A 26897-nucleotide genomic window follows, 5' to 3' on the forward strand; every position below is an offset into this window, starting at 1 on the left:
CAACGGTGACCAGACCCCGAGAGCTAGACGTGCAACAAGCATGTAGACCGAGATCAAAAAAAGATTTTTTTTTGACTCATCCCACCGACCTGGACTTAATTCTCCCTCTTAGTAATTATGCTAAAAATGAGTTTTTTATCTAATCATGAGGAAAACTGTAACACGTCAATTAATCTTATATCGAAAGAGTTCACTTATAAAAGTGTGATGGGTATACTATTCTCAATTTTAGTTTAAGTATTTTGGTCCGTTGCTTACGTATTTTGTGCGGAGCTCAAATAGGAAATAACTATTCATGAATGAAACCAGAGGACTCGTTACAATATGAAATCACTATTGGGCTACGCCTCACATGCACCATATTAAAATTTAATTTAAGCTATGTTGGACCTTAACAAGAACATCAAGCTGTTAAGTAAAAAAAATTATAATAATCTAATTAGTCCCACATCGAAAATGGATAAAACTATGATTAACTCATAAGGATATAATAAATATATTATTATAAATTTTAGTTTAAATATCTTGGTCAGTTGTTTGGGCCAAATAAAGTTGACTTAGCCCATCAAACCTGAGTTATGACAACCCAGGTGTTGATCATCCTTATAGAGACCATTAAGGTATCATCATAATTTGGGTTGAGATATTCTACCTCTTTTTAAAGGTTGCTTTCGGATTGCTCTCCATCATTGAGCACTTTTAAATGGTAATTTAATGATAAGCCTTAAGAGTCGAAGATCTATCTCACCCACCCCTTTAGATAGGTTTACCAATGATGACATTAATCTCTTCATTGGCCACCAACGATGACATCAATATCACTAAAAAAACTTTAGTCTAGTTATATTTATGGGGACTCGGGTTGTTCATAGTCGAGACTGATTGTGGTCGCTCTTGCTTTGATCTCTTGCATGAATTCTTACTTGTTCGAAACTATTACCTTGATAATAATATATTAATTAATCATTTAAAGTATTTTAGGTATAATTACTGGTGGTCTTTCTATCAGCAATTAAAAAAGATGAGAGCCTAAGCCTTATCATGAAGTTTTGTATTATGAGTGATGAATAAGCGAATCTCATTAGTGAACTGAGCAATAAAGCTTACAAGTTTTTTCTTCCTCCTGCCTAAGTCCAACGAGTGTTATCGTTGAGGGTCGAGGGCATGCATTCTCGAGGAGTAAAGTTTGAACTGCCTTACTAGTTAGGTGAAAGAGTAAATGAAAAGCTACTTCAAGCGAGTGCAACATTCTCGTATTGGGTCTCTAAACGTGGTAAAAAAAATATAACATGTTAGGGTGTCAGATGTATCATATATCAACATCTAAGCATGAAAAGCTATAATGTGCTCCATTGAATTGACATACCATCAAACGCCTCTCACGATAAGAGATGAAAGCTCGTTGGAATCGATTGCTTCTTTGTGTTTTTGATAAACGACGACTGACCCGAGACGAGGTCAACTAGCGTTTTGATTTGATTGGTGGAGCTTTCGTAGTATCTCCTTCAAATGGTAATTCATTTATCATAGTTGTATTTAGACGGAGTCCTCCATCAAGTCAACTAATTGAGCCTCGGATTCAAATAAATTAAATTAAAGATGGTGCGATCTATCAAATTACACAATCAAATATCAAAATGCCCCTTAGCCGGTAGTTTGATAGGTCTCGTATCAGCACTATATCGAGTTAAGGTATCTGCGCTAGTGGGAGCCCTGACTTATTAAATGAGATTTAAATGAGATGGTTCGACGCTTCTTGGATGTAGCTGTCAACTGTGACTGCAAATCTTTTATTCTGTATACTATGCGTTGGTATATGCAGCACAGCCAAAGCTCGTGCTCAGTATAATACACTGCATGAAAACAATCTTTGTTGGAAGAAGATGCCAAGATTATGCATCATGTAGGCATGAAACAAGAGATGAAGGTGCATCAGCAGCATACGTTTGTAGTTCGTAATCATATATCTTCTTATTACCACCATCCCGACTGACCTAACCTTGTATCCACGTACATCTCGAAACAGTAATATATGTTCCATTCATAGCCTCTCCAACACTCGTACCCACAACTCTTCACTCAATGCTTGCATCGTATTCTCTCATATGCATCCTTGAAATAAAGAACAAAAAAGAATACACATGTATCATAGAATACACTTTTATGGGGACTGAAAGAGATGGGGATTAAAAGGGACAAGCTACAAACATTGCATTCAGATCCATTTGCATCCCTCGATTCACATGTGCTTCGACATTGCAAACTCAAACAAATAGATGTTTCCGAGGAGAAACCAATGGCCACAAATCCATCAGACACGATATAGTTCCCACTCGTCATCAGCTCCCTACTTAAGAAACAATGGTCTGTGCTACTGGTTTTCCTAAGCTGAAACCACTGGCTTTGAGGGATTAGCCCCACACTCACTTTCAATCACCTTCCCCACTCGATGTCCTTCGATATTCTATAAAGAGCTTCCAAGCTAGAAATCCTTCTCTTAAGCAAGATAACCTTCTGCTTCTTCTCTCTGCACCATCTGAAAACATGAGGCTGGTAAGCAAGGTTTGCTTAGCTTCTGTTCTTGGGGCTGTTCTTGACCTCAAAGATGAGGTGACCAGACCAAACTCAGCCCTCAAGTGGAAATTCTCTGCCACTGGATCAGTAGCTCAATTGCGACTGCACCCATGCAGCAATGGCTGTTCCACAAGACAGTGCAGGCCACACAACACAGTGGCTTCCGAGGAGTCACTGAGGATGGTCTTCTACTTGAGTTGCTGGGGACCTAACTGAAGCATAAACAAAGACAGTGTGCAGTTCAGTTGAAAGGAAGTGAAACAAATGGGCTTAAGAAACCTGAGGTGTATAGAACACTGAATGAATCATGAGAGTCACCTCCTTTGTTGCAGTAGGAAGGACAGCATGATGATTCAGTGAGGATGTCGTATAACCCTCCCATGTGTATTCCTTTCAGTATGATATATAGGAAGCAAATGTTCTTTGTTCATTTAGATGATATCTCCTATGGCTTTCCATGGGTTGAGAAGTAGTCATCAGTTCTATGGCTTTCTTCCAACATGAGGGCTGTGATTGCAATATGGGGCTTGCATTGCATGTCTCTGACTTGTTAGACGAAACCGAAAGCGTTTAAGAATGCTCTGTAGATATCCACATATGATGGTTGAACCATCGGCCTCAACATATAACATGATTATCTTCTGCAACAAGTCCTGTGTTCTCTTCACGGAAGAACTGATCGTAAATGAGGCCTTTGATTGTTTCAGGCAGAGAGAATTGGAGGCAAGAGAGGTTCTTTATTTTATTTTATTTTTTTAATCTTGAAAATTGTATCTAAATCTTATAAATTATTTCTACAAACTAGTAGAATTGATAGTGATTTACAATTTTCTCTAATACGATCTTTCGCTCTAATATCATCTTAATTGGTTTATCATTGTTGTTCCATCTGAAAATTTTAATTTGTTGTGAATGTGATGATCCTCCATAGAAAGAAAAAATGAATCATCATTATCTAAGTCATTATAAAAAAAAATAATAATAATAATATATATATATATATATATATATATATATATATATATATATATATATATATATATCAGTAAAACTTCATCAACCATTGTTGAAACACACAAAAAAAGCATCAAAGGACAGACATATAACCATTGTTGAAACTATGGACAAGGTTCGATCAGAGTGCCTCAAGCATCACAAGTTTTTGTACATCGAATAAAAAGTAGTGTCAGAAGAGGGACTCATTGAGTCCACTATTTGCCAAAACATCAGATTACATATCTTAATCTTAAAATGCAGATTCATGTGAAGAAGATCTACGTGTCTGATATAAGATATCAGCAGCATGGGTATTTCATATAATTTATGCAGCTACATAAATTATATTGCAAGCATCAGCATGAAGCTTCTCCATGGAGCTGTCTTATTACTTTTAGCTAGCTTTAGCATACTGCTTTGACCTTGTTTGTTCCATTTTCTAACCTTGCCCTGCATTCACATCTTCACTATGCTTCTTCTGATTAATCATTTTAATGTGTGCTATGACTAGCCACCAATCTTTGATGGGCCATTTCACAAATAATCATCCACATATCTTTCATGGAAAATCATACCATCATGCTTAGGAACAAGTCGTTCGATATCTGATTTTAGCATTTGGTAAATGTATACTCGCAGAACAGATAACAAAAAATAGAACCAACAACATCCAAGTTTCAATTAGTAACAAAAAATTTCTGCATGATTTCATCAAGATCAGAAAGCTAACAGTGTTAGCTTTAGTTTTTTTTTTTTTTTTTTGCACTAGAAAGCTAACAGTGTAAAACGATCCTATGTTGAGAAGGGAATCTGTACATGTGAAAAAGCATGTCCCACCTCAAGGGAGTTTGGTTGTCAGATTTTTTTTCCTGCTATCTTCCATTGGTTATTACCTGCCAAAAAAAATGAAAAATCCAGTTACACAGAACAGAAGCAAAAGAAAATCCTACAATACTCAAACTTATTGGTCCTTTCTTCCATGTTCACAATAAGATGTAACAAGTGAACCAAAACACGGGCAAAGGTCAATTAGCTCAACTGGTTAGATATAGATAGGACAACTTCTGCACATGCAAATATGAATGCGGCATGCATATATCATGGAGCAGATAGATAACGTATCAGTGATCTTAACAAACTTAGCTACAACATTAGGTATGTCAACAAGGGGATCTGTTTACATGTAAGCCAAATCGCATAAAATCTATATTTTTTATAATTGTTTTCTAAATTTTGGCTTTCTTCATGTTTTAGATTTTTGTTTTTTATGATATGGTAAATTTATCCTTTGGCACTGCAGCTCTCCACTATCCCTTTTGATCGGATTTCTAACATAGCAACAGAACAAGGAAAAAAAAAGAGGCAGTCCTATTCAGGAAACTCCCTAGATAAAATCTATATTTTTTTATAATTGTTTTCTAAATTTTGGCTTTCTTCATGTTTTAGCTTTTTGTTTTTTATGATATGGTAAATTTATCCATTGGCACTGCAGCTCCCCACTATCCCTTTTGATAGGATTTCTAACATAGCAACAGAACAAGGAAAAAAAAAGGCAGTCCTATTCAGGAAACTCCCACCAATCCAGAGTCTTAAGCTATGAAGCACCAACACGCCAATTTGATGGGCGTATCTGTGTCGGGCACGGATATGTCTCTGACACAACTGGACGTGTCCGACACATGTTATTTTGGACACAGTGTATCCGTGTCAAACCTGTGCCTTTCCTTACCACTCCGCAGCTCGCATGTGGTGCTGAGTTTCTGTGGACGACAGCCTTCTCCGCAACATCACTGACTACTGCCATCGCAATTTCACTCCCTTCCTCAACTTCCACGACCACACCCACCACCCACCACCACCATCTCCGCTAGCTTCCCTTCGTCGACCGACATCGACTCCATCTGCTTGAATGACCTCGGCAATGACTGCAGTATCGTCATCGACATATCTAGATGCGGCAATATCATCACCCACCTTGCACGGCCATGCCCTCAGCGTTTCTCCACGACGTCCACTCGCAACAACACAAAGGGTGCCCTTGTCGCCAGGTCATAGCACATGTCCTCGTCGTGTCTGTATCCCATTTTTTTTAAAAGTGACGTATTGCCGTATCCATACCATGTCATATCCGCGTATCGTGTCCGTGCTTCTTAGGTCTTAAGACAAGAAAAATGAAGTCTTCTGAAAATTTTCAGAAGTAGTGTCTTTCACCAGTTTACTGTTTCACTTGTCATATGTTACTTACAATTACGTAAGAAAATGGAAACATAAGCTGATTGCAATTTAATTTAAATTAGAAAGGCTGTGATCATAATTGGATTGGTTTCATAAATGGTTGTGTAAAAAAGAAGATAATGAAGCAATGAAGGTTCACAGTTTGTAATATTGAAGTGAAGCAAAATAATTGAGAAATCTGTGCATACCTGTAATGTGTGAGTTTCACTTCACATATATGGGACACTGCAGTATTCTCTTTATTCCTAACTGAGAGAAGTTTCTTTGAATTGTGACAACTCCAGTCTTTTGTGGTCTTGATTTATTGAGCTGACTTAAAGGGTTCCTGGGTGCGGCAGGGCCTAAAGCCTGAAAAGCATAATCAATGGTTACAGGTATGAATTACAATAAACAAGGAATGATCAATAAGAAAATGCACCTTATATTCACTAACCTTGGATTCTGACTCTTGGCAGACCAATTTAGCATCACCTGCTTTATTTTGATGGTGCACACGTTGAGTTACATCCTTAATTCGTGTTTCATGTGCCCTTATGACAGTTCCTGATGCCTTCTTTTCCTTGCACATTCCATTTTTCTGTATTTTAGTAGTGTTGACATTCTGGACTATGCTTCCAGGGCTGCAAGAGGAACCTACACTAGATTTTCCTGCAGAAGAATTGTAATTCTGTGAAATTCCACCCTTTGTAATCTCTCTTGTGGAGTATTTTGCAGTCCTGCTGCCTCTCATACCTGAAATGTGAGCCACACTAGAAACTTTGCCAGCAACCTGAGAAGTTACTCTCTTCACATCACAAGTCTTCCTGGGACCTCGAAAGCTTGACTTTGGCCTCAAATTTTGGTACTTGGACATGACACCACTCGACAAGCTTGTTTCAGTTGCAGCATTGGCCTCGAGAACACTTGAGCTCTGTAACGGTTTCCTGGAAGATGAACTTTCTGTGATCGTGCTCGTTGAGCTATTCCGAGTAGTAGCCTTCTTCTTTACTGTATCCAAACTTTTCCCACCCATTAACTTCCTGAGAAGCATGCATTGATCATCAAAGAGACCAAAAGGGTAACAACTATTCAGAAACATATTGATCATGCCAAAAATCAATGATACCTAACAGGATGTTGTTTAGCGGTTAAAGAACCATTCACATTTCCTAACCATTTCCGGCTCTCGCAATGCTTGCCTCTAGATCGTGAGACAGACTCAGGAATCTTCGGAGAGTAGCATCGAGAAATCAGCAAAATATCTTGATATTTGCCAACGTTTTTGAAGGACTTCTTGAGTTGTTGAGAAGACATTTGATGGATCCTGAAATAAATGCATTGTCAACTTAATAGGCCAATCAATATGAGCACCAGCAATATCCTTAGTTGATCATGGAAGCTTACGGATGTGATACCCGGAACCAAGCATCGTCACTGCCAACAAACGCCGAAGAGGAATTTAGATTACTCTTAAAATTGGCTTAAAAACCACTATTTCCTAATGCTCACATGTCATTGTCCACGGATTGAGCTTCAATCGTTAGGTCTACCCATAATGGGGCTTCAATTTCTTCCTGTAAAGTAAATGACCACCAAGAAAGCTTTGATCAGAGACATATGAGCAGGAAATGATCTTTATAGCATATGAAAGATTGAGATGCAATACGATCAAATCAAGAACCCTTGTTTCTCCATGGAAAACCTAATCGATGATAACCCAATCCAAACGACCCATCGTAGACAACTCCATGTTTCAGAATCAAGAATTCACCCAAGAACATTAGAAAGCGATCACCGAATAAAATGACCTAACGGAATCAAAAGGAACTCAAGACTTCATGCTCAACAGGGTATAACGCATTGGTACTTCGAAATATCTACGACGGAGCTCGAGATCGAGGATCGAACAATGATTCGTACCAGAAAAGCCCAGTGATCGTTGCCGTCGAAGCCCTTTCCTTGGATCACCTTGCGACTAACCTGAGAGGGTTTCCCCTTTTCCTTCTGCAACCCCATCTCTCTCTTCCTCCTCCGCCTCCTCTTCGGCCGGAATCCTTACCGTTGTAATTGGGAAGCGATACGAGTCCAACAAGAGACTTAAAGCCCAGCAACTGCATCGTGCATGTCTGGTTTCGTAGGACATCTCGTTAACGGTTCAGATTAGAAGTTCATGACATCCAAGGGCTACACGAGACGGACATATATATATATATATATATATACATATATATATATATATATATATATAAATAAAGAAATAATATCATGCCAGCAATATTTTAAATTATCATAAGATAAAAAAATTAAAAAAAAAATAAAATAGTAATTAAGAAGATATGTCTGAGCCCGGGTTCGAACCGGGGACCTCTAGTGTGTGAGACTAGCGTGATAACCAACTACACCACCCAGACGACGGATCTGGACCTATTATATAAATGTGGTTTCGTAGGACATCTTGTTAACGGTTCGGATTAGAAGTTCATGACATTTCGTAGGACATCTCGTTTAAATTATCCTAAGATAAAAATAAATGGAATAATAATTAATAAGATATGTCTGTCTGAGCCCGGGTTCGAACCGGGGACCTCTAGTGTGTGAGACTAGCGTGATAACCAACTACACCACCCAGACGACTTTGTTAGTGTCATTGGAACATAATTTCTAATAATAATATTATTATATAAAATTGTAGGACAAAATAATATGCGCCGTTGCCGGGGATCGAACCCGGGTCACCCACGTGACAGGCGGGAATACTCACCACTATACTACAACGACCTTGTTGCTTATTGTTGAAATATTTACCCTTTTATTGCTTTGTATCCACTGACTTGCATTTGCAGTTTAGGTGAATGTTTGCTATTTGAGTCTCGATCGGAAGAAGAAAATGCAAGTATAATCTATGAGGTCCACATTAGCCAGTGGCCCGCATAGTTGAGGTGGCGAGGACTCTTCGGACGCCACCTGATAAAGGCCACACTGACCATCCTTAGATGCGAGAAATTGTCTCAAATCTTATGGAATTTGTCCTTTAGATATGGACCTTAAAAGACAGTCTTGGAAGAGGATTCACCCTTCGCCTCCTAATTAGGCCTCAGTTTTCTAACTCTCGTGAGTAAATATGATAGGAGAAACGTAAAACCACAATCACTACCACACCGATGAGAACACACTATGACGATTCCCTCTTTGTAGTTAGCTAGCTAATCTTCCTCTTGTCGGTAGGAGACAAGCGAGCGACAACTGGCCATGTAAAAATTTCTTGAATCTATGACATCCTCAATCAACTATTTAAGGAATAAAGAGTGTCATTTGAGGTATGCAGCATGTGTGCTCTCGATTTAGTTCATAATAACTACACGTTATTATTTATACGTGATGATGAATCTTGAGACAAGACTACTCGAGAAAAAAGCTTTCTTTTAGTTCGTAGACTAATCAACATCACCATCAGTAGCAACCTTCAAGTCGCAATCAGAAAGCTATTGGCATTAGTTTACTGAAAGTTCAGATCCACTGTGAACAACCAAATAAAAACTGAAGCACAAATTTAAGCTGCATAAAAAGTATTTCTTACAGATCGAGACTCCATTGGCAAATCTCAGCTTTAAGGTAACAAAAGCATTTTGTTTTCGATCACTCGTTCAATGACAAAATATTTCTTCACTATAATTCAGCTCAGAGAGGCATGGTGAACCAAAAATATCCAACAGATCTCAGCTTTCATGTGGCAGTCCTGAACAAGACAACATGAGTTAGGAATCACGTTAAGATAACAGAAGCTCATTCATCATCCTACACAGAACACTATTGATCAATAAGAAGAAAAGGGATGCCAGATGCAAGTGTGTATCTGTGTGCGTATCTTCTCACTGTGAGACAAGGTTATCAGCCCAAGAAAATTTTGACCAACCTCAGAAAGAATACTCCTTGAGATCTGCTTTTGAATCGCCAACTTCCAAATCAGCTAGACATTCTTCTGCAGTCAACGGAGGGAGCTGCCTCGTCTTCCGCTTCAAGTTATGCTTGTGCCACTCTGATTTGAAGTGCTCCCTGTACTGTTTAGCATCTCCCACAACAGCATCACAGGTGGTACATCTGTTCTGCTTAACCTGATCTTCGCTGCTGCTATTTTCAGCAGAAATGCCATGTTGGTGCAATTTCTCACCAAGTTGGGCAACTGAATCCGACTCCTTGGTGGAGCTTGGTGCAAATTCTTCCATAAGCTCGTACTCGTCGACGTGAGCATCCCCCTCTGCATGCACTGAAACAGCAAGTATTTCCAGCCTACCTTGCAAGTTCCTCATGACAGCATCACAGTCACGAAAAAGTCCAGGTTCCATCTCACAGACCTGTGCAATTATCATTTTCCAAGTAGACGGGTAAACACAAAAATGATAGAGAAGCAACTTCAGCGAATTATTACGGTTTCAAGCTACCATGAAGGAACAAAAATAAAGATACTATAAGCAACCAACATCCCAGATCACAGTGTACGTCAGTTATTGCCATTAAATTTGGTACCAATTTTATCAACAAAGAAAAATAATGCCAGCCAGAGTAACCATGCATGCTTTTCATAAAGGTGTTTTCAATATAGAAACTAACATGTGCATGATGAAGTGGATAAAAACAAAATCATCACGGAAGCAGCATTGCCAAACAAATAGGATTGTCAACTGTATGTGAAAAATTCTGACTCATTTCTATCATGATATCAAGAATCAACTTTCAACGGATGTTTCGTATCTTGATTAACTTCAGCACTACAATTTTCCATTAATGAGTAAACATCTACAAAACCACACAACCACACAGTCCACTATAAAGAAATTTAGGGCACATGAGCTAAGTGGAAAAAGAAACTATAAGCCTAACCATGGGCTTGCATTTTTAAATTCCTAGACTTACAACAGATGGGTGACTTCCAGACTCATCCTTCGAGGTAACAGTAGCATTCCAAACATTGAGTTTTTCCATGAGAGTTGGGATATTTTTCTCTGGTACAATAAGTCGTAATCGCATAGGAGATCTCCTTATAGGGAAATGCTTTTGAAGCTCCCGTATAACTTCTAGTGCCTGCAACAGAAAAAAAAAAAGGAAAAAAAATAAATCTGCTACTATATCAAAAATGCAATCCTAACCTTTATCAAACTACCAGCTACCACATCAACTATCATTGAACCTCTCTTTATTCCATAATTTAGAAAAATCAGTGATTTCTTTTGCTGATCTATCATATCTGAGACAGTAAAGAACTGATATGACCATCACACATTTAACATGTCCATATGCTACACTCAAAAAAAAAAGAGGAAAAATGAAATGAGGAGAACATGGAACAAATAATTTTCATCCAATTTTCTAGGTGACACGACACATCTTAACCTCTTATTTCCTAGAACAGATTATATCTTTCTCAGTGTAACAATTCTCAATCATGTTAAAAGCTCAAGAAGTTCTTCATTTGAGCCATTGTCAAACAGGTAGACAAAAGTTACCATACTCTCAAGGGATTAGTATATTTGTTTGGCTAAGAAATAAAATCCTCTTTGCAATGATGTGCCATTAGAAGAAAATTTTCACTTTGGGACAACAATGTCAGATCAAATACTAACTGCAATAAATATTTTACAAAAGCATAAGATTTATCCTCTTCTGTTAAATATCACAAAACAGAAAGGTAGTAAAACACATTTATCCAGCAGAAACTCTCATCACATTTGCAAGAAAAAGCTTGTTTCCCAGAAGACTAAATAATTAGAACCATTATGATGCTTTTTTTCTCTTGTATAAAGTAAACTACCTGTTTCTTTGAACTTTTATTAGGATCCACCGCAAAATGTATTTCATGCATTAATCGTTCAATCATGCTGATTGTATAAGGACGTTGAGTTTCTGAATTGATTGTTTTCTGCATCACGATGGTTGCAATATCACGGAATTGACTTGATAACTGAGACTCTCTCTCCTTCCCAGCAACTTGGAGCTCTCCTTTGTCCAGAATCTAACAGCAGATCACAATGCCAGAGAATTTCCAATATTAAGAAAAATAGAATTTATATTCCTCGTGATATCATAAAAAGAATGCATAGCTAATTATCATGCATACAAACGATATGGAATTGAAAAGTTTCATCATACATTCAAAGACAAAAATGAAGTAAGAAAATTAGAGGAGTCAAGTTGTGTAGAAAAATAGGTCTGCAGATAGGGAAAAGAAAATTATCATCATCTAAAGAAATCCCCTGAGTATGCATTAGGATTATCAAAGATATACACTAATAATTAGATAATCAAACTGAAACTTGCAATTCTGACATAAAAATTAAGACAATACAAGGTTGGATTATCTTGTACACACCAATAGACAGTATACAACAGGTCCAAGCTGTAAATCCCTTGCATTAAATTCATTGGTTATGATGTTAGATCAGAAAAGAAATAGTTTGAAATATTGCATACAAAAATCTCGCAATGTGGTTCATCCTATAGTAGTGGCTTTCAATGAGCTTACAGTAAAGGCAAATGTTATGTTTCATAATATAGACAGAGAGAGGCAAAACAGAAAGATATTAAGACATAATCATCCACATCCTTTTCCATTCATTCTGCCTATATAGTCTAATCCAATATCAAGAAGACTAATAGAAAACCCAGATAACATGCTGATACCAACTTAATGTATAAAACTCATGTCAATTTCCTAGAGAAAGCAAGATTAACTAACAGATGGATCGAGAACAAACAGATTTCTGATGTCATTAGATTGTATTTGAATGTCAAACATTCATTTATGCCTATCTTTAAGTGCGAAACAAAAAGCTAATTGTTTGTCTCTTCACAAGAGGGAAAACTGACCACCAAAGATAGTAGAGTCTCTACTAGAAAACATTTCCTAAATCTGAATAAAAATAGAAAAAAATCATCTCAACTAGTATAGCTTCCAAGCATACCTCCAAGCATATTTTTGATTGATCATCGGTGCCGAAAGCCGCAATCAAATCCTTCGATTTCGCAAGGATTCCTTTTGAGACATTCGAATAAACAGTCTGCGACTGCAGCACTTCATCCAAATCCTTCTCCCTGCATCAAGCACCAAACGAGACATGATCCAAGTGCTAATACTCTTTCAATAGACAGTGAAGGAAACAACTATTGGCGTTGGGAAAGCAAAAGTCACGAAAGAAACGACACTGATCGGGACATCTCGAGCAAGCCCATGTAGAGAATGTCAAGGAAGAGTCTCATAACCATAGACATAAGATCTAGGATTAATTAAAACCATTCTACGAGACGATTCATGAATCCTGAATCCGGAAAGCACCACGAAACCCTATAAGACAGCGCGTGAGTGGTGCTGAATTAGGGCTTTTAACCCAACTGGAAGAAATTGGGAGTGGGGAATTATTTAGGAAAGGGGGGGATTTTTCAGGGGGAGGTTAGGTTGCTTACACTCCGGATCGCCAGGAGAGGACCTTGTTCTTGTAGCAGGCGATCTCGAACCGGACGCCGTGCTTCTTGAGGCGGACGATCGCGACGTTCGTTAGCCGCTTCTGCCCGATAGGCTGCACCAAGCTCTTCGACATCGTCGTCGCCGCTTCCTCTGTATTCCTCTCCCTCCCGCTTCCTGTGGCTTCGATAAGTCCTCGACGAGGAAGGCCGACAAGGGGGGAGATGGACGACGAGCGTGGAGGCCGTCACTCTTTGAGATGCGCGCAAGGGTTTCATCGGCGCTTTAAATCCCGTGCATAGACCGCCACGTTTTGAGATGCGTGGATAGATTCACGCGTGCCTGGAACAGGTTCGGGCCAGCGACAAGCGTATTGTCAACAAGGGTATTATCAACAAGGTTATGGGGAATAGAACACTCATCCTATGTCATTACTCATTCTCGCCTACTCATATATATATATATATATAATATTTACTAATTATATATATATATATATGAGATTTGAAGTTAATATATATTATTATTAAAAATTTAAAAAATTATTATATAGTATCGATAATAGTTTTATTTTTTAATATTGGATGGATTAATTATGAGAATATAAAGAACTCACGGATACCCTTCTCTTGTGTCATCAAAGAATGTATATGATAACATATTTGTATTTCTAATATATATTTAGAGAAAGGGACTTGAAATATGTAATTATAAAATATTTTGAGTGTTTGATAAATAATAGATAAAAATTACATCTCAAATATTCATTAACATGAGTGTTTGGTAAAATTATATTTTAAAAGTTCATTAAATATTTTATGTATCTTAAATATTTATTCAAAATCATATATATATATATAAATTAATATAAATAAATAAATAAATGTATATAATATCTAAAATTTATATGACCTAGATATAATAAATAAATAAATAAAATAATATACATAAATATAAAAACAATATTAAAAAAAAATTACCTTATAAAAGATATAAATCATGTTAGTTTCTCACTAAATCATGTTGATAATTTTATGATTTTAAATAATGTCATAGGATATTTTAAGAATTATAAAATTTCATTTTTAAAAAGAACATGTGTGTAATTTGCAAACAAAAGATCCAAATGAACAAACATGTTTAATTGTAGAAAAAGATTGATCATTCTATCTGCCCATAATTTTCTCAACAAAAGCTGCATGTAAATGTTGGCCAATGTATATGACAAAAATCATTACAATAGCAATCAACAAAAGATTAAACTGTACAAATGTCAGTGACATACAAAATACAAAATACAAAATTAAGCCTTCTCAATTAGAGAACATAATATTGCCACTCCATTTTCACTTAACCTTAAAACCAGTCTTTACACACTAGGATACTGATTAAAACATGAGTGTACACAATAAAGATCCAACTAGGTTAATCCGAGGCCTGTTTATTCATCCCTCTCTTACAGATCGGTGTGCAGAATTCCTTCAGCGGAATGAGGAGAAATGATTAATGGAGCATTTGCCGATGGACTAGATATCCTTGAGATAATTAGTCGTGCCACATTCTCGGCTGCGACTGCACTGGTCTCGATTGTACTAGCAGCACTTTCAAAGGAATTAATGTAATATAAATGCAACCCATCCAGAACTATGGGGGCAAACACCTCCGGCGCTTCATAATGAGGATATGCAGGCCAGTTTATCCGGACAGTTTCCTTCCGTTTGCTGTCAATGACCATGCACAGTAATCATTCAGTATTCAATAGCCTGTACAATTTTTATTTTCCTGACCATTATTACATCTCGAATTGGCAAGATGTCAGTACTTACCTGAATATTTGATCGAGCAAGACGTCAGCCAATTGTGCACGAGAGAACATCTTATAAGTCATATCTTCTTCGCTGTATTTCTTAAGAACAGATATACATGAGAACGGAATATCAGGAAGCTCAAGTGTGCCCACAAGGTCTGGAATTTCCGATGCAGAATTCAGTCCAAAGTATTTCTAGTGAATAGGAAAAATAAGAGCAGACACAATTAACTATTGCTAAATTCTGCAAGCATAAGCCATAGTAGCTCAGATAAGAATAGAAGGAAAACCAGCTTCAAATGGAAAAAGAAGTCTTTTTGCGCATAGCAACAAACTCCATGGTCATTGCTATCAAGGTTCAAATGAAGTTTATCCATGATAAATTATAGGGAAAAAGAAAAAAATGCACCAGAGACGAGAAATACAAGTAAAGAAAAATGATATTTACTATTCTACAGGATACTTACAGGGTTAAGGAGACCCCTCACGAAAGTTGTAAATGTATGCTGTAAACTTCTACCGGGAACTGAAATTGGAGGGCTAATGGTCATATTTAGCTCATCTAGTGGAGTAGCAATCACTGTCACATCACAGGCGTATGAGTTCCCCTTTGTAGAGTTGAGCACATAATACCCTCCAACATAGGAGATCGAATCTATTCCTTCATGGAGATGCAGTGTGGCATTGGTGTGACTAATCAGCCCTGCAGCAAGCTGCCAGTTTCCCCCTTCCACCGACCACAATCCGGAGTCAGAACCGGCTAAGGAAACTGCCCCAGCTAGTCCACTGATGCTAACACTCTGACCATAGTTAATTCTTGTTATTACCTGGTGAACGAAGAGACCAATCAAACATTTTTAAAGAGTCTAGACAGGATATAGCAAAAACATAATTGGCAAAGAAGTGTGGCATTTTTCAGCTTTCTTTCCAAAAATTTGCATACAAAAAACATGTAGAACTTAAGGATGTGTTTACTTCCAACTATAATGCATCCATCTATCATAAATATACTAAAGTAGAATACATTATCTGGTATAACATATTACTCCACTATAGGCATCGGACCACTTTGGTGGAGCTGCAAAAAGGGAAATTTACAAGCTTTGAAAAGCAGAGGTCCAATTTACTGAGTCGTAACTATAGAATTACAGGAAGTTCTTTTCTGAAGTCTATGCAAATTAAACAAACTGTCCATTCATATACTAAGTTTTCTAGCAGTTATCCATTTTTCTTAGACATTGAGATAGGAAAATTATCATATGTAAACCTGTCCTTGAAGGACAACCTGTATTCTTCAAACATGAGATGAAGATCTCTACCACTAATGCAAAATACTGCCAATTGGACGAACTGAATGGTGACAAATTATCAGAACATAGAATCCAAAACAATGCACCAAAACAGTTAAACTATCTAGTTTTGCTAGTGCCAAAAGTGGAAGAAGGTGCACCATGCAGAGTAGTATTCACAGAAATATTTTCTGTTCTTGGTCATACCAAGCAAAAGAGACAAACTCGACTTAATCAAATAAAAACTTCTGGTTTTTAGCTTTCAAATCATATGTAACATGTGGCTATCAACTTGTATCAAAATAAATATAGTGTCATTATTGTAACCAAAGAGATTCTTCCCCTCATTGCACCTACTAAACATCTTCTTAGAAGACCAAGCTTTGGTGTACACAAGCAAACCCTAGACACAGATTCAATAGAATTTATCATTTTCTACAAGTGTCCACTAGCCGGTATAAAATAGGAACATGCACTATTAAAGAGAGCAATTCAAGTCAAATGATTCATACTGTTACTAACTCCGATACTAGCCGTGAAGACAAGCCTGCATCAGCCAATTCCTCCTGAAGTGTCCGATGGGTCAGTCCGTATAACCCCGACCACTTGAGCATCTCCTCCACCGTCTCAAACACAGGCCGGGACTCGAAATCGTTGTAGTAAAGAATGAACCTTTCAATCATTTCCTGTTCCACCAGTATATCAAGATCACTGTTGTAGATACAATAGTTCGAAAGAATCAAAATATGAGAGAGAACACGTTCCCATTGTGGTAAAGCTTGCACCTTTCAGTAAATTCTAAGACAGCTACAAAGTCAACGACTGAACAAAATGGGGAAGGTACCTTGACGAAGCGATCCATCCTGAGGAGGGAGAATCCATAGCGCCATGCAAGGACCAGCGAGTTCAATAAAGGGTACATCTTGCGGTAGATCGCGGAGCTTGAGGGGGAAGGAGGTGGGAGGGTCTGGAATACGAACACAGATCCATCCCAAATACCGAACCAGGAGGACGAGGAGGAAACGTTGGACTTTGGATCGGAATCGGAGTCGTCACCGGTTTTGGTATTGAGGTTGAGGAGACGGGCAAAGCGGACGGCGTGGAGATTCTTGGGGTGGATGATGGAAGCCCCGGCCTCGAAGGTGTCTCCGCCGATGGTGACGGTGGCCATGCGACCGCCAACCTTTTCCCGTCGCTCAAAGATGCGGATGTTGTCGATACAAGGAGTCGTGACACTTTCGCAGGTGTATTGCTTGAGAAAATGTGCCACCGAGGAACCGCCTATGCCGCTACCAAGCACGCACACCTTGGTGGCGGGAGCGGAGAGGGCAGCGTCGGCGGAGAGGAGGGAGAGCGCGGCCACGGCGAGGAGGAGAAGGGCGGTGCGGGAGAGCCCCATCGGTCAGAGGCGGAATTGGCACCGAATGGAGTTGAGATTGCGAAGATGGTTGACCGGAGGAGGTGAAGACTTAAGTGAATTTAGCCACTCGAACGCCGGTCTAACGGCTTTGTGGATACTATGATTCCAATCTACCCGCTTATTCACCGAAGACAGAGAGACGGGCCCCGCAGGTGCTTCTTACACTAGGCTCATCGATCTTCAGTCAAAACGCACACACGTGGAGACGAGTAGAACATGAGGGTAGGTCCAGTACAGGTCGCCCAAAATTTTCAAAAGAGGAGAATTTTGAAAGAAATTATGGTAATTATTATTAATCTTATTTTTCAGTAGTTAGTTTGATTTATATATTAAAAATACAAATTATCCATATTAACCTTACAATTAATATACGCGACTTACCAAACGGTGTTTCTTAATGTTCAATAAATTGAAATTAGAAACGAAAACATGTATATGTATAATCTAACATCTAAATTATATATATACATATGTTATTTATCTACCAAGAATTAGTTAGATTTTGTTTTGTCACCATGCATCATATTAGTAGACGGGATAGTATAATATTTGCTTTGGTATTTTTGTTCATGGAATAAGAAAAAAATAATAATTTTTTCTTCTGGAATTGAAGACTGTAATTTCATTTTCCGATTGATCCCCAAATCCATTCGCCTTAACGAGGAACAGTGGGCCCGTCAGCCCGCCTCCTATATCTGCGACCCATCTCTTTCCCCAAATTCAAATCCCCGACACCAAGAAGCTAGGGTTATTGTCTTAACTTCCTTCTTCTTGCCCACTTCCTGTCCTCCTTCACGATTCCTAGCTTGGCAAGATCCGATCTTTCCCCTTTAATTCGTTTCCCCACCCTCCCTCTCTGTTGATTCATCCCTACTTTGTTATTTTTTATTTGTCGATCTTTTGTGGGGTTCATCGTTGGATCTGGAGTATGGGTGGTTACGAAGTCGGCCGAAACCCTAGCGCGTGACGGGGGAGCACGTTAGGCCTCGGAGATGTCTGTGGAAGAACGGAAGTCTAATGGGTTCTTGAAGTCGGAAGATTCGCCTAGCAATGGATTGATCAAGTACAGGAGGCAGAAGCGTGCCAGGCCGGGTTCGGATGCCATTCGGGTAAGATGGATTCGTTCTTTCTTGCTCTCCTTGAACCGAAAGATCGAATCTTTATTTGCATCATCTGTCGTACAAACTATAGGGTAAGTCTTATATCGACTACTAGGATATCTTTGTGACTTGGTTCTATTTTAGTCTGTCACGTGTTTCCTTTTGAATGTTGCAAACCATTTTCTGGCGAAGCCAATGGAAACAGTAGAATGCTGGACTGCTGTAATCGAAAGCCATTCGAATTTCAGGGGAAAACAAGGTCAATGATGTTGCGAAGATTCAGTACGATGGGGCAAGGGTGAGGATGTAACTTGGTTATTGAAGTACAAATAAGTATTCTTGATTGTTAGACAAATGACTCAACCGAATGAAAGGGCATCTAAGCCATTTGATTGTACATGAAAGACGATCAGAATTGAGATCAACCTGTGCTTCAGTACTTGTGATCAGGCTCAGGATTGTTTAGATTGGGATTTCACTTAAAAAAGAACTTAGATGACCAATAAAAAAATAGGAAAAAGTACAAGCTTTAGAGAAATCTGTACAGTTGATGGAATTTGGACTGAATGCCATTATGCAATACACTTCAGTCGTGAGATGACGACAATTTTATAGTCGCTGTTAGCCACTAAACAGGATGATAATGTTGATTTGTACAAAAAAGAAGGAAGGAAAGAGGAGTAAAAATAGACGGATTGTCACGGACTTAGCTGGAATTGCCTAAGTCGTGAGGCACCATTGCGGCAAAGACGCGAATTTAGCTTGCGTTGCCTAAGTCTCGAGGCAACCTTGCAGCAAAGACGCGAACTTAGCTTGCGTTGCCTAAGTCGCGCTTCGCCCTTGCGATTTACGTTCGCAAAGATTAGCCCACTTGTAACCTCTCGCAGGTCCCGAAGGACCTATAAAAGAGAAAGTTGATTAGTTCGAAGAACGAGCGACGGATAAGTCCCGACGTCTCGCGAAAAGGAAAAGCTTTACAAGCAAGGCCTTGCCTTTCGGGCTTGGCCCTTTGTGGGAACTCTTCTTCCTTTGTTCGCCCCTGAGCTCCTTCCCTCGAGAATATTTTGGAGGGCGATTGCTTGAAGATTGTTTTCTTTTTCCTGAGTCTTCAGAGGAAACAAAGTCGGTGAGCCTTTCTGCAGCAGCAATTGCCCCGATCACGTCGGTGACATTCCTTCGATGTAGTTCTTGTTGAGTCCATGACTTCAAACCATCGAGGAAGCTGAACATCTTGTCTTTCTCGGACATGTCCTATATGTCCAGCATTAGCGTAGAAAATTGCTTCACGTAGTCTTGGATGAAAGTATTTTGGCGGAGTTGTCTCAACTTCTTGCGACGAACTCTGTGTTCTCCGGTAGGAATTGAGTTCTCAACTCCCTCTTCAGGTCCTCCCATGTGTCAACATGACACCGACCTTGTTGGATCTCCTCCCATCGGGTTCGTCACCAAAGTTTTGCATCTCCGTTCAAATACATTATTGCTATAGAGACTTTGGTTTCTTCGGAATCAGGCCTCGTAGCTCGAAAGTATTGTTCCATGTCGAACAGGAAATTCTCGAGCTCTTTGGCATCTCTGGCCCCTCCATAACCATGAGGCTCGGGTGCCCTCAAGTTTTGTGGCGACGTAACGCGGGTGTTGCTTCCTCCCGCATTTAGTGCTCTTGTGAGCATGGTCACCCTTGAAGTGAGTTCCGCCACAACTTCCTGCAGGCGTTGCACGGAGTCTTTGGTGTCATCTGACAATCGGTCGACTAGGGCCTCAACCTTGTCGATCCTAGATTCCCTTTCTTCTTGCGAGCTTTCTACCCCAACAAGCCTTCGTTGGTCATGGTAGAGTTCCTCCAAGCTTGCTTCAAGAACATCCAAGTGGGTTTTCGCTGTTGTGAGTCTCTCCTTATGACTCTTTTTCCCGGTTGGCTCTCCAGATTGCGCCTCCTCCGCTCGCGGAGAGCAACCAACTTCTCGCTCATCATGTTCGCTGTCGCGATCCTCCTGAGCGGCTCCAACAGCATGAGAGTGAGTGTGCACTTGCAGCCCACCTGCGGTTGCTTGGGGCAAGGGTCCGGCTTGCCCCGTCTTGCTTGATTCGCCACGATGCTTTGCCATGGCGAAGTTGCGAAGTTCCTTCGCTGCTCGCTCGAAGTGCTTGCCTGCTCTGATACCACAATGTCATGGACTTAGCTGGAATTGCCTAAGTCGTGAGGCACCCTTGCGGCAAAGACGCGAACTCAGCTTGCGTTGCCTAAGTCGCACTTCGCCCTTGCGATTTGCGTCCGTAAAGATCAGCCCACTTGCAACCTCTCGCAGGTCCCGAAGGACCTGTAAAAGAGAAAGTTGATTAGTTCGAAGAACGAGCGACGAACAAGTCTCGACATCTCGCGAAAAGGGGAAGCTTTACAAGCAATTCAGTGAGCACCTTGCGTACACAAGAGAAAAGAGGGAGAGGAGGAAAACAAGGACTTTGAAGGGTTAAACGAACAGTTGCAAGTCCACAAACAGCTGCTCACCGGGTGTCTGACACGACAACAAGTTCCCGTCAAGGTAATGTGCGAACTTGCGAAAGATTATTCAACGCTCGACACTATACCGAAGCCCCATCTCCCGTCTGTTGCATATGGTTCTAGGGTGCTGAGATGGTTGACGTTTCGCATGCCACAGCGGGCTGCAGAAAACAGCCCGTGGCACGCAAAAACGGAGCTATTTTGGGTTGTTTTGCTCGGTTCGGTGAGCGATCTCACTGTAACGCTGCAACTTGTTTGAACTTACATTTTTACAAGCAAAAGAACTTAAAACCAAGCCAAAACATGCTGCCAAGCAGCTGTACATGTAGATGAGAGCGACGAACGGTTCGTTGAACGGAGTTATTGCGGGTGCGCGACGACCGTTCATGACAAGACGGTGAAGGCAATATAGTAGTGTAGGTAGTGGTTCTAGACTTATAGGTAAGAAATGTTTCAAAGAGCAGAGAAGCAGGGATGAATAGTAGGAAAAGAGATCACTGACCTTTTCCTCTTCTTGAATAACTAGCATCTTTTTCTTCTTTTAGTTGACCATAGTTGACTGATTGTTGATTCAAATAGCAAACATGTAACAAAAATGTCTGAGCATCTTCACAAATTACTAAGCAAAATCAAAAGGCCAATTTGATTGGGAGGAATTTCCAACAGAATATATAACCACTGAGATTGTTAAGATCACTCGAAACATGAAGTTAGTCACCGTCTTGTGGCCCAACTAATGGCATGGCCTGTAGCTGTCCCAAATGCATCCCTCTTGGCATACAAGGTAAGGTAAATTGCAGTCACAGGCCATGTGGGAGGCACTGGGCTGTGGTTCAATACTTTGAAATGTGTGTAAGAGGCCTCTTTTGACCAGAAATTGGGCCATGGTTCAATACTTCAAGGTGTGTGCTATGAGGCCTTTTTTGACCAGAATGGAAAGCTGCTTAGGTGATTTACGAATCTAATTGGAATTACTATGTTGACTAGGTTGGGTGAGCACTTGGCCGATTTCCTAATTAAACTAGGAGTCTAGGACAAGTGCTGAGTGCTCTATTTCGTCCAAGATAGAATACTTATGAACTTCTTTACTTGGTGATTTTCTAACTGAATTTTGTCACTATTTTTATTTAACATCTTAGGGAATTATAAGAGTCCTTGGATATGATTAGTGTCCAAGAGTGTTATTGTGGATATAGTGGGGTTCAGGAGGTTATTTGGCTAACAGGAGTTGTATTTGGATACTTCTAGTGTTCTCTTTTAGTGAACTTTTTTTTGGATGATGAAGTTTTGTGGAATAAAAGAACTAACTTCTCAAAAATCCTATATAGAGGGGCTTGTTTGCTATAATCTAAGCAATAATATAATTTATTTTCTTAAGTTTAGTCTATAGTTGTTCCTTTTAGGCAAGGGTTCAAATCTTGGTCCAATGGCAGTATGGGACCGGAGCGGACTGATATACTAACACTCAGTATGGGTTGGTACCTACAGACCAGAGAGAAGAGAAAGACGAGAGGGGAAGGGAGAGTCTTTTTTTCTGTGAGGGGGGTGGTTAGAGCTTCTCTACTGTTATGGTTGGTTTTTTAAACCCTTGTTTGAGGTTCTTCTCTCCTTTGAAGGAAAGAAGAAACTGTAATATTTGTACGCTATTTACTATCTGGTTGGTCATTCCACATGCGACAGTTTGTGTTTGTGCTGATTATTTGAGACAATTTGATGTAAGTTGCATGTCTCTGTACAGCTAACCATGTAATTTCTAATAGCAGAAACTATTGTGGTTTCACTTTATGAAGAAAGGCATATGTTTGCTAATTTATCAAATGTGAAGATCTGAATGTGCTTTGACATTGTCCTTCATACTGTCTTGATTTTTGTGTGCAACAGGGCTTGATACACCCCAATGAGACCGTTCCATGTACTGGTACTTTTCATCCAGAACAATGTCACAGAATAATTTGTCACTGGAACAATATAATAGAACATCAGTTCAAGTTATCCTATATGAAACCAGGCCGAGGCCTCTGGAATGTCTTCCATGATGCACTATCATTGGGTCATTCTCAACTTGCCCACAAGTTGATGATGATTTATTTTATCAGGGACAATGAACAGCTAAAGGTACTTCTTTGATATGTACTTCCTGATTTACTTATCTATTCTGGAATATATGAAATAAGAAAGTATTCTAATCTGAAAATTCTCATTGATTCCAGGACAGATATTTAGGGGATTCTGAGGTAAAGATTCAATATCAAAATCCAAATTGTTTTGAAACAGCTAAAGTACGAAAAGTTGCAGAAACAAAAGCTTGCTATTACGAAGAAGAAACCAACACTAGAAAGTGTGAAAAAGCCTTCCTTGAAATTTTGATTTCAGAAAAGTTTGCCATGTTGTGTGATTTTCTATGGGAAACCTTTGAAGATAATAAGGCTAAATCTTTTTTGGACTTTAGCCTGATTGACTCAAAATTGAAAAATGGGGACTATGAACATTCACCAGAATTGTGTAACAAGGATGTCCAAAAGGTAATTATAATATACTAACACATTTGTTCTTTGATCTAATTGAGCCATGTTGATTTTTACTTGTTTCCGGTTTGCATCAACATTTGTAATGACATCTTGACATGCTTAGAGGTCTCTTGATGGCTAAATCTGTTTCTATATTCAAGTCTGTTTAAAATTCTGTCGTCTCTATATCATTCAGTTTCATGGCTATTTGCATGAAATTAATGTTTTTCTACGTCTCTCTACTGATTTCTAAGGCGGTGATCAGGTTCTCAACCTCATCTGAATGTATCATGCCATTTAACCTGCTGCAGACTCATGTTGGTGTCCATCTGGTGCACGTACTTGTAGTGTGCTGGTTACTGTGTCAGTGGAAGACATATACACACTTGCACCTAAAAATGTTGTTATGTAAAGGCCTGGACCTGACTTGGTGTGTCCCCATGGCCATGCCATATTTGTGCCTGCCTGTGATTGTCAGAGGCCTAGTATTGAATGCCTTTTTTGTTGAATTAGTTTGTGCAGTTCATGTCAAGTTTAGCATGATATGTTAACTGGATCTTTTCACATCAGGGTGCTTAATTGACTTTGTTCTTTATCAGAGTATATCATCCTTCGTAGTCTTTGCTTCAAACTACGATTTCATAATTCGTCAGTTCTTTTTTTTTTTAATTCCTAACTCCAGTGATTGATTGTGGCATTCTATTCTTTGGAAAATCTTCTTTCTGTAGCCATTAATATGATGACTAAATCTTCATAAGATTTGATCAGTCAAATCTGTGGCTATCAGATCTCCTGATAACGTTTTCAGCTTGTCTTTAACCTGCACTTTGTACTTGAAGATGAATGCATCCTTTGCTGTAGGCCATGCATGCTCTTGCTGTAATTTGAGAAGATGAAAAGTTGTTCTAATGTTTACTTCTGGATATCCATGAATTTTGTTATGTTAATGCTTAAGTTTAATAAATAAACTTGATTTTCAAGATTATGTAAAGTACTTGAATCATACAACTTCATTTTTTATGAGGATTTGCTGGCATGCTGAATAAGTAAATTTGCCTTTGCAATTCTCAGATATGGGACAAGGTGCAGAACATCGGTCAAGGAATGATTATTCTAGCTAGTAGTCTTTCAAGCTTGTCAAGGGCTTCCTGTCAGAAGCAGGTATACCTTATTGACCTCCCTTGATTGTACAATCTGCATATCCTATTTTGCGAGTGGTGCATATATCTGAACTACTGTGTGGTCATATGGATGGTAATGTCAGTTTGTAGCACTCTTAGAACTCAGTGCCAGATTTGTGATAAAAAAATCTAAATCATATATGCTGATTTACATTTATAAAATAGCCTGATATGAGACTATGTGCATGTATGCAACAACATTTACTGAACATAAATTGCATTCAGACTGTAGAAGACCTGGTAAATGCAGCTGATGAGCCTAAACCTGAGGTAAATACTTGTCCAAATATGTGGTTTGCATATTTAACTTGCATTACCAGATTGCAGCTTTTCAGCTTCATATTTATCTTGCAGGTGACTTGTCAAATAGGTCTTTTAAAGAAGAATTCAGCAGGATCGTATCCAACGTCACAGTCAGATTGTTCCACAAAACCTGATCAAACAGAGGCATCTGATGTGTACAAAGCTTGCACTTGTAAGCAGTGTGGCACTGAAGCGAATGGCGAAGGCAGCCTTATTTGTGATGGATGTGAGGCAATGTACCACTTCTCCTGCATTAAACCTGCTATTAAAGAGATACCTACTCGGAGCTGGTACTGTGCTGCCTGTAGTACAAACAACAAGGATTTTGCTGATGCGGTCTGCACTGAAGTTAATAAAGGTAGCTTGCACCAAAATTGTGTGGTTTGTGACAGGCTTGAAGTTTCCGAGACACTAGAGGACCTTGATGAGAATGACAGTAGGATCAGAGTAGCTGCTGACTCTGGGGAGAGCTCAGTCTCAAGTATGGAGTCTGAAGAGACACCAGAACTGTCGAGGACTGCTATATCATGCTTGTGCAAGATTTGCGGAACAAGTGAGGGCGAAGAGAAAAAGTTCTTGATATGTGGTCATATTCACTGCCCTTACAGGTTCTATCATATCAGATGCCTAAAAAGTAGTCAGATAGCGAGTCCACAACAACAGAACCAACCGTGTTGGTATTGCCCATCATGCCTCTGCAGGGCCTGCTTTTGCGATAAGGATGATGACAAGATTGTTCTATGTGATGGTTGTGACGAGGCGTATCACACTTACTGCATGAAACCACCTCGTACATCAGTACCCAGGGGACAGTGGTATTGTGTCCCATGCAACATTGCTAGAGCAAGGGAAGGGATGAGAAGATACGAGCAATGGATTTTGCAGCAGCACAGGAAGAATGAAGACAGGCAGTCTAATGAAGTTGGTGGGTCAATGGATTTGCTACTCAGTGCTGCTGAAAAGCTGAGCTCGGAAGAGAAACTGGCTTCACGGCGGTGATACACATCGCTGAAACTTGCGAGGTAGTCTACGCAGGGAACTCGTCAACTTCCTAGCGTTGGTGGTGTGTAGATTGTCCTGTGTTGTTTGTAAGGCTGCTGCATAGAAGTAGCCTAGAAGAATTCAGAGTCGCCTATCTGTTGCATGAGTCTTACAAGGAAATTAAGCTCGATGAGACAAGTCAACAGATTCTTTTGAAGTAGGAACCAGGCTGATGCCTTTTCTCTTTTTGTAACTCACTAAATCTGCAAAACATGAGTTAGAACCTCTTATGCAAGGTAATTTATACATGTATCCTATGAATATAATGTACTTGTTTGAGAAGAATAGCATCAAATTTGGAAGCTTGTTAACTTATCTCGATCTTCCTCACTATTGGTGGAGCTTAAATTGATAAACATGTATGTCCATTGTTTAGAGTCGGAAAATTTGCACAGACAATGATGATATTTCCAAAGCCTTGACTAAAGCACTGAAATTGGTTGACCAGTGGTGGTGAAACAACAGGTGGTGGTGATAGTTTCTGTCCTTTCCCGGAAGACCTTTCCTTCCTG

General features: G+C 39.4%; 4 protein-coding genes and 3 non-coding genes across 8 annotated transcripts; 1 reads left to right on the plus strand and 6 right to left on the minus strand.

The window, feature by feature from the left end:
• Window positions 1-3863: 3863 nt before the first annotated feature.
• LOC135652458 (uncharacterized) lies at window positions 3864-7833 on the minus strand. Its single transcript, XM_065173395.1, has 8 exons — window positions 7705-7833; window positions 7294-7358; window positions 7189-7218; window positions 6911-7108; window positions 6538-6824; window positions 6239-6453; window positions 5994-6153; window positions 3864-4463 (listed from the first exon to the last, which is right to left on the minus strand). Exons 1-7 carry the CDS (start codon window positions 7798-7800, stop codon window positions 6010-6012), a joined length of 1035 nt encoding a protein of 344 aa, XP_065029467.1. The 5' UTR covers window positions 7801-7833; the 3' UTR covers window positions 3864-4463; window positions 5994-6009.
• Window positions 7834-8121: 288 nt separating this feature from the next.
• TRNAV-CAC (transfer RNA valine (anticodon CAC)) lies at window positions 8122-8195 on the minus strand. The gene has a single exon. It is a non-coding gene; the product is annotated as a tRNA-Val (tRNA).
• Window positions 8196-8341: 146 nt separating this feature from the next.
• Window positions 8342-8415, minus strand: TRNAV-CAC (transfer RNA valine (anticodon CAC)). Its single transcript has one exon. It is a non-coding gene; the product is annotated as a tRNA-Val (tRNA).
• Window positions 8416-8490: 75 nt separating this feature from the next.
• Window positions 8491-8562, minus strand: TRNAD-GUC (transfer RNA aspartic acid (anticodon GUC)). The gene has a single exon. It is a non-coding gene; the product is annotated as a tRNA-Asp (tRNA).
• Window positions 8563-9315: 753 nt separating this feature from the next.
• On the minus strand, window positions 9316-13502 carry LOC135652410 (uncharacterized). Its single transcript, XM_065173302.1, has 6 exons — window positions 13240-13502; window positions 12741-12870; window positions 11591-11791; window positions 10696-10863; window positions 9698-10136; window positions 9316-9520 (listed from the first exon to the last, which is right to left on the minus strand). The coding sequence occupies exons 1-5, from the start codon at window positions 13371-13373 to the stop codon at window positions 9699-9701; spliced, it is 1071 nt and encodes a 356-aa protein (XP_065029374.1). The 5' UTR covers window positions 13374-13502; the 3' UTR covers window positions 9316-9520; window position 9698.
• A 957-nt stretch (window positions 13503-14459) lies between these two features.
• LOC135652312 (farnesylcysteine lyase-like) lies at window positions 14460-17806 on the minus strand. The gene is made up of 5 exons (XM_065173152.1): window positions 17178-17806; window positions 16846-17019; window positions 15512-15871; window positions 15064-15239; window positions 14460-14958 (listed from the first exon to the last, which is right to left on the minus strand). The coding sequence occupies exons 1-5, from the start codon at window positions 17730-17732 to the stop codon at window positions 14694-14696; spliced, it is 1530 nt and encodes a 509-aa protein (XP_065029224.1). The 5' UTR covers window positions 17733-17806; the 3' UTR covers window positions 14460-14693.
• A 619-nt stretch (window positions 17807-18425) lies between these two features.
• On the plus strand, window positions 18426-26700 carry LOC135652092 (PHD finger protein EHD3-like). Of its 2 annotated transcripts, XM_065172774.1 has the most exons (6): window positions 18428-18862; window positions 23235-23468; window positions 23564-23875; window positions 24932-25021; window positions 25267-25311; window positions 25396-26700. In XM_065172774.1, exons 1-6 carry the CDS (start codon window positions 18746-18748, stop codon window positions 26341-26343), a joined length of 1746 nt encoding a protein of 581 aa, XP_065028846.1. In that variant the 5' UTR covers window positions 18428-18745; the 3' UTR covers window positions 26344-26700. The 2 variants fall into 2 exon arrangements, with proteins under 2 accessions (XP_065028847.1, XP_065028846.1); XM_065172775.1 differs by lacking the exon at window positions 25267-25311 and having other exon boundaries at window positions 18426-18862.
• Window positions 26701-26897: the final 197 nt, after the last annotated feature.

This window comes from Musa acuminata, chromosome BXJ3-11, assembly GCF_036884655.1.
Source record: "Musa acuminata AAA Group cultivar baxijiao chromosome BXJ3-11, Cavendish_Baxijiao_AAA, whole genome shotgun sequence".
NCBI lineage: Eukaryota > Viridiplantae > Streptophyta > Magnoliopsida > Zingiberales > Musaceae > Musa > Musa acuminata.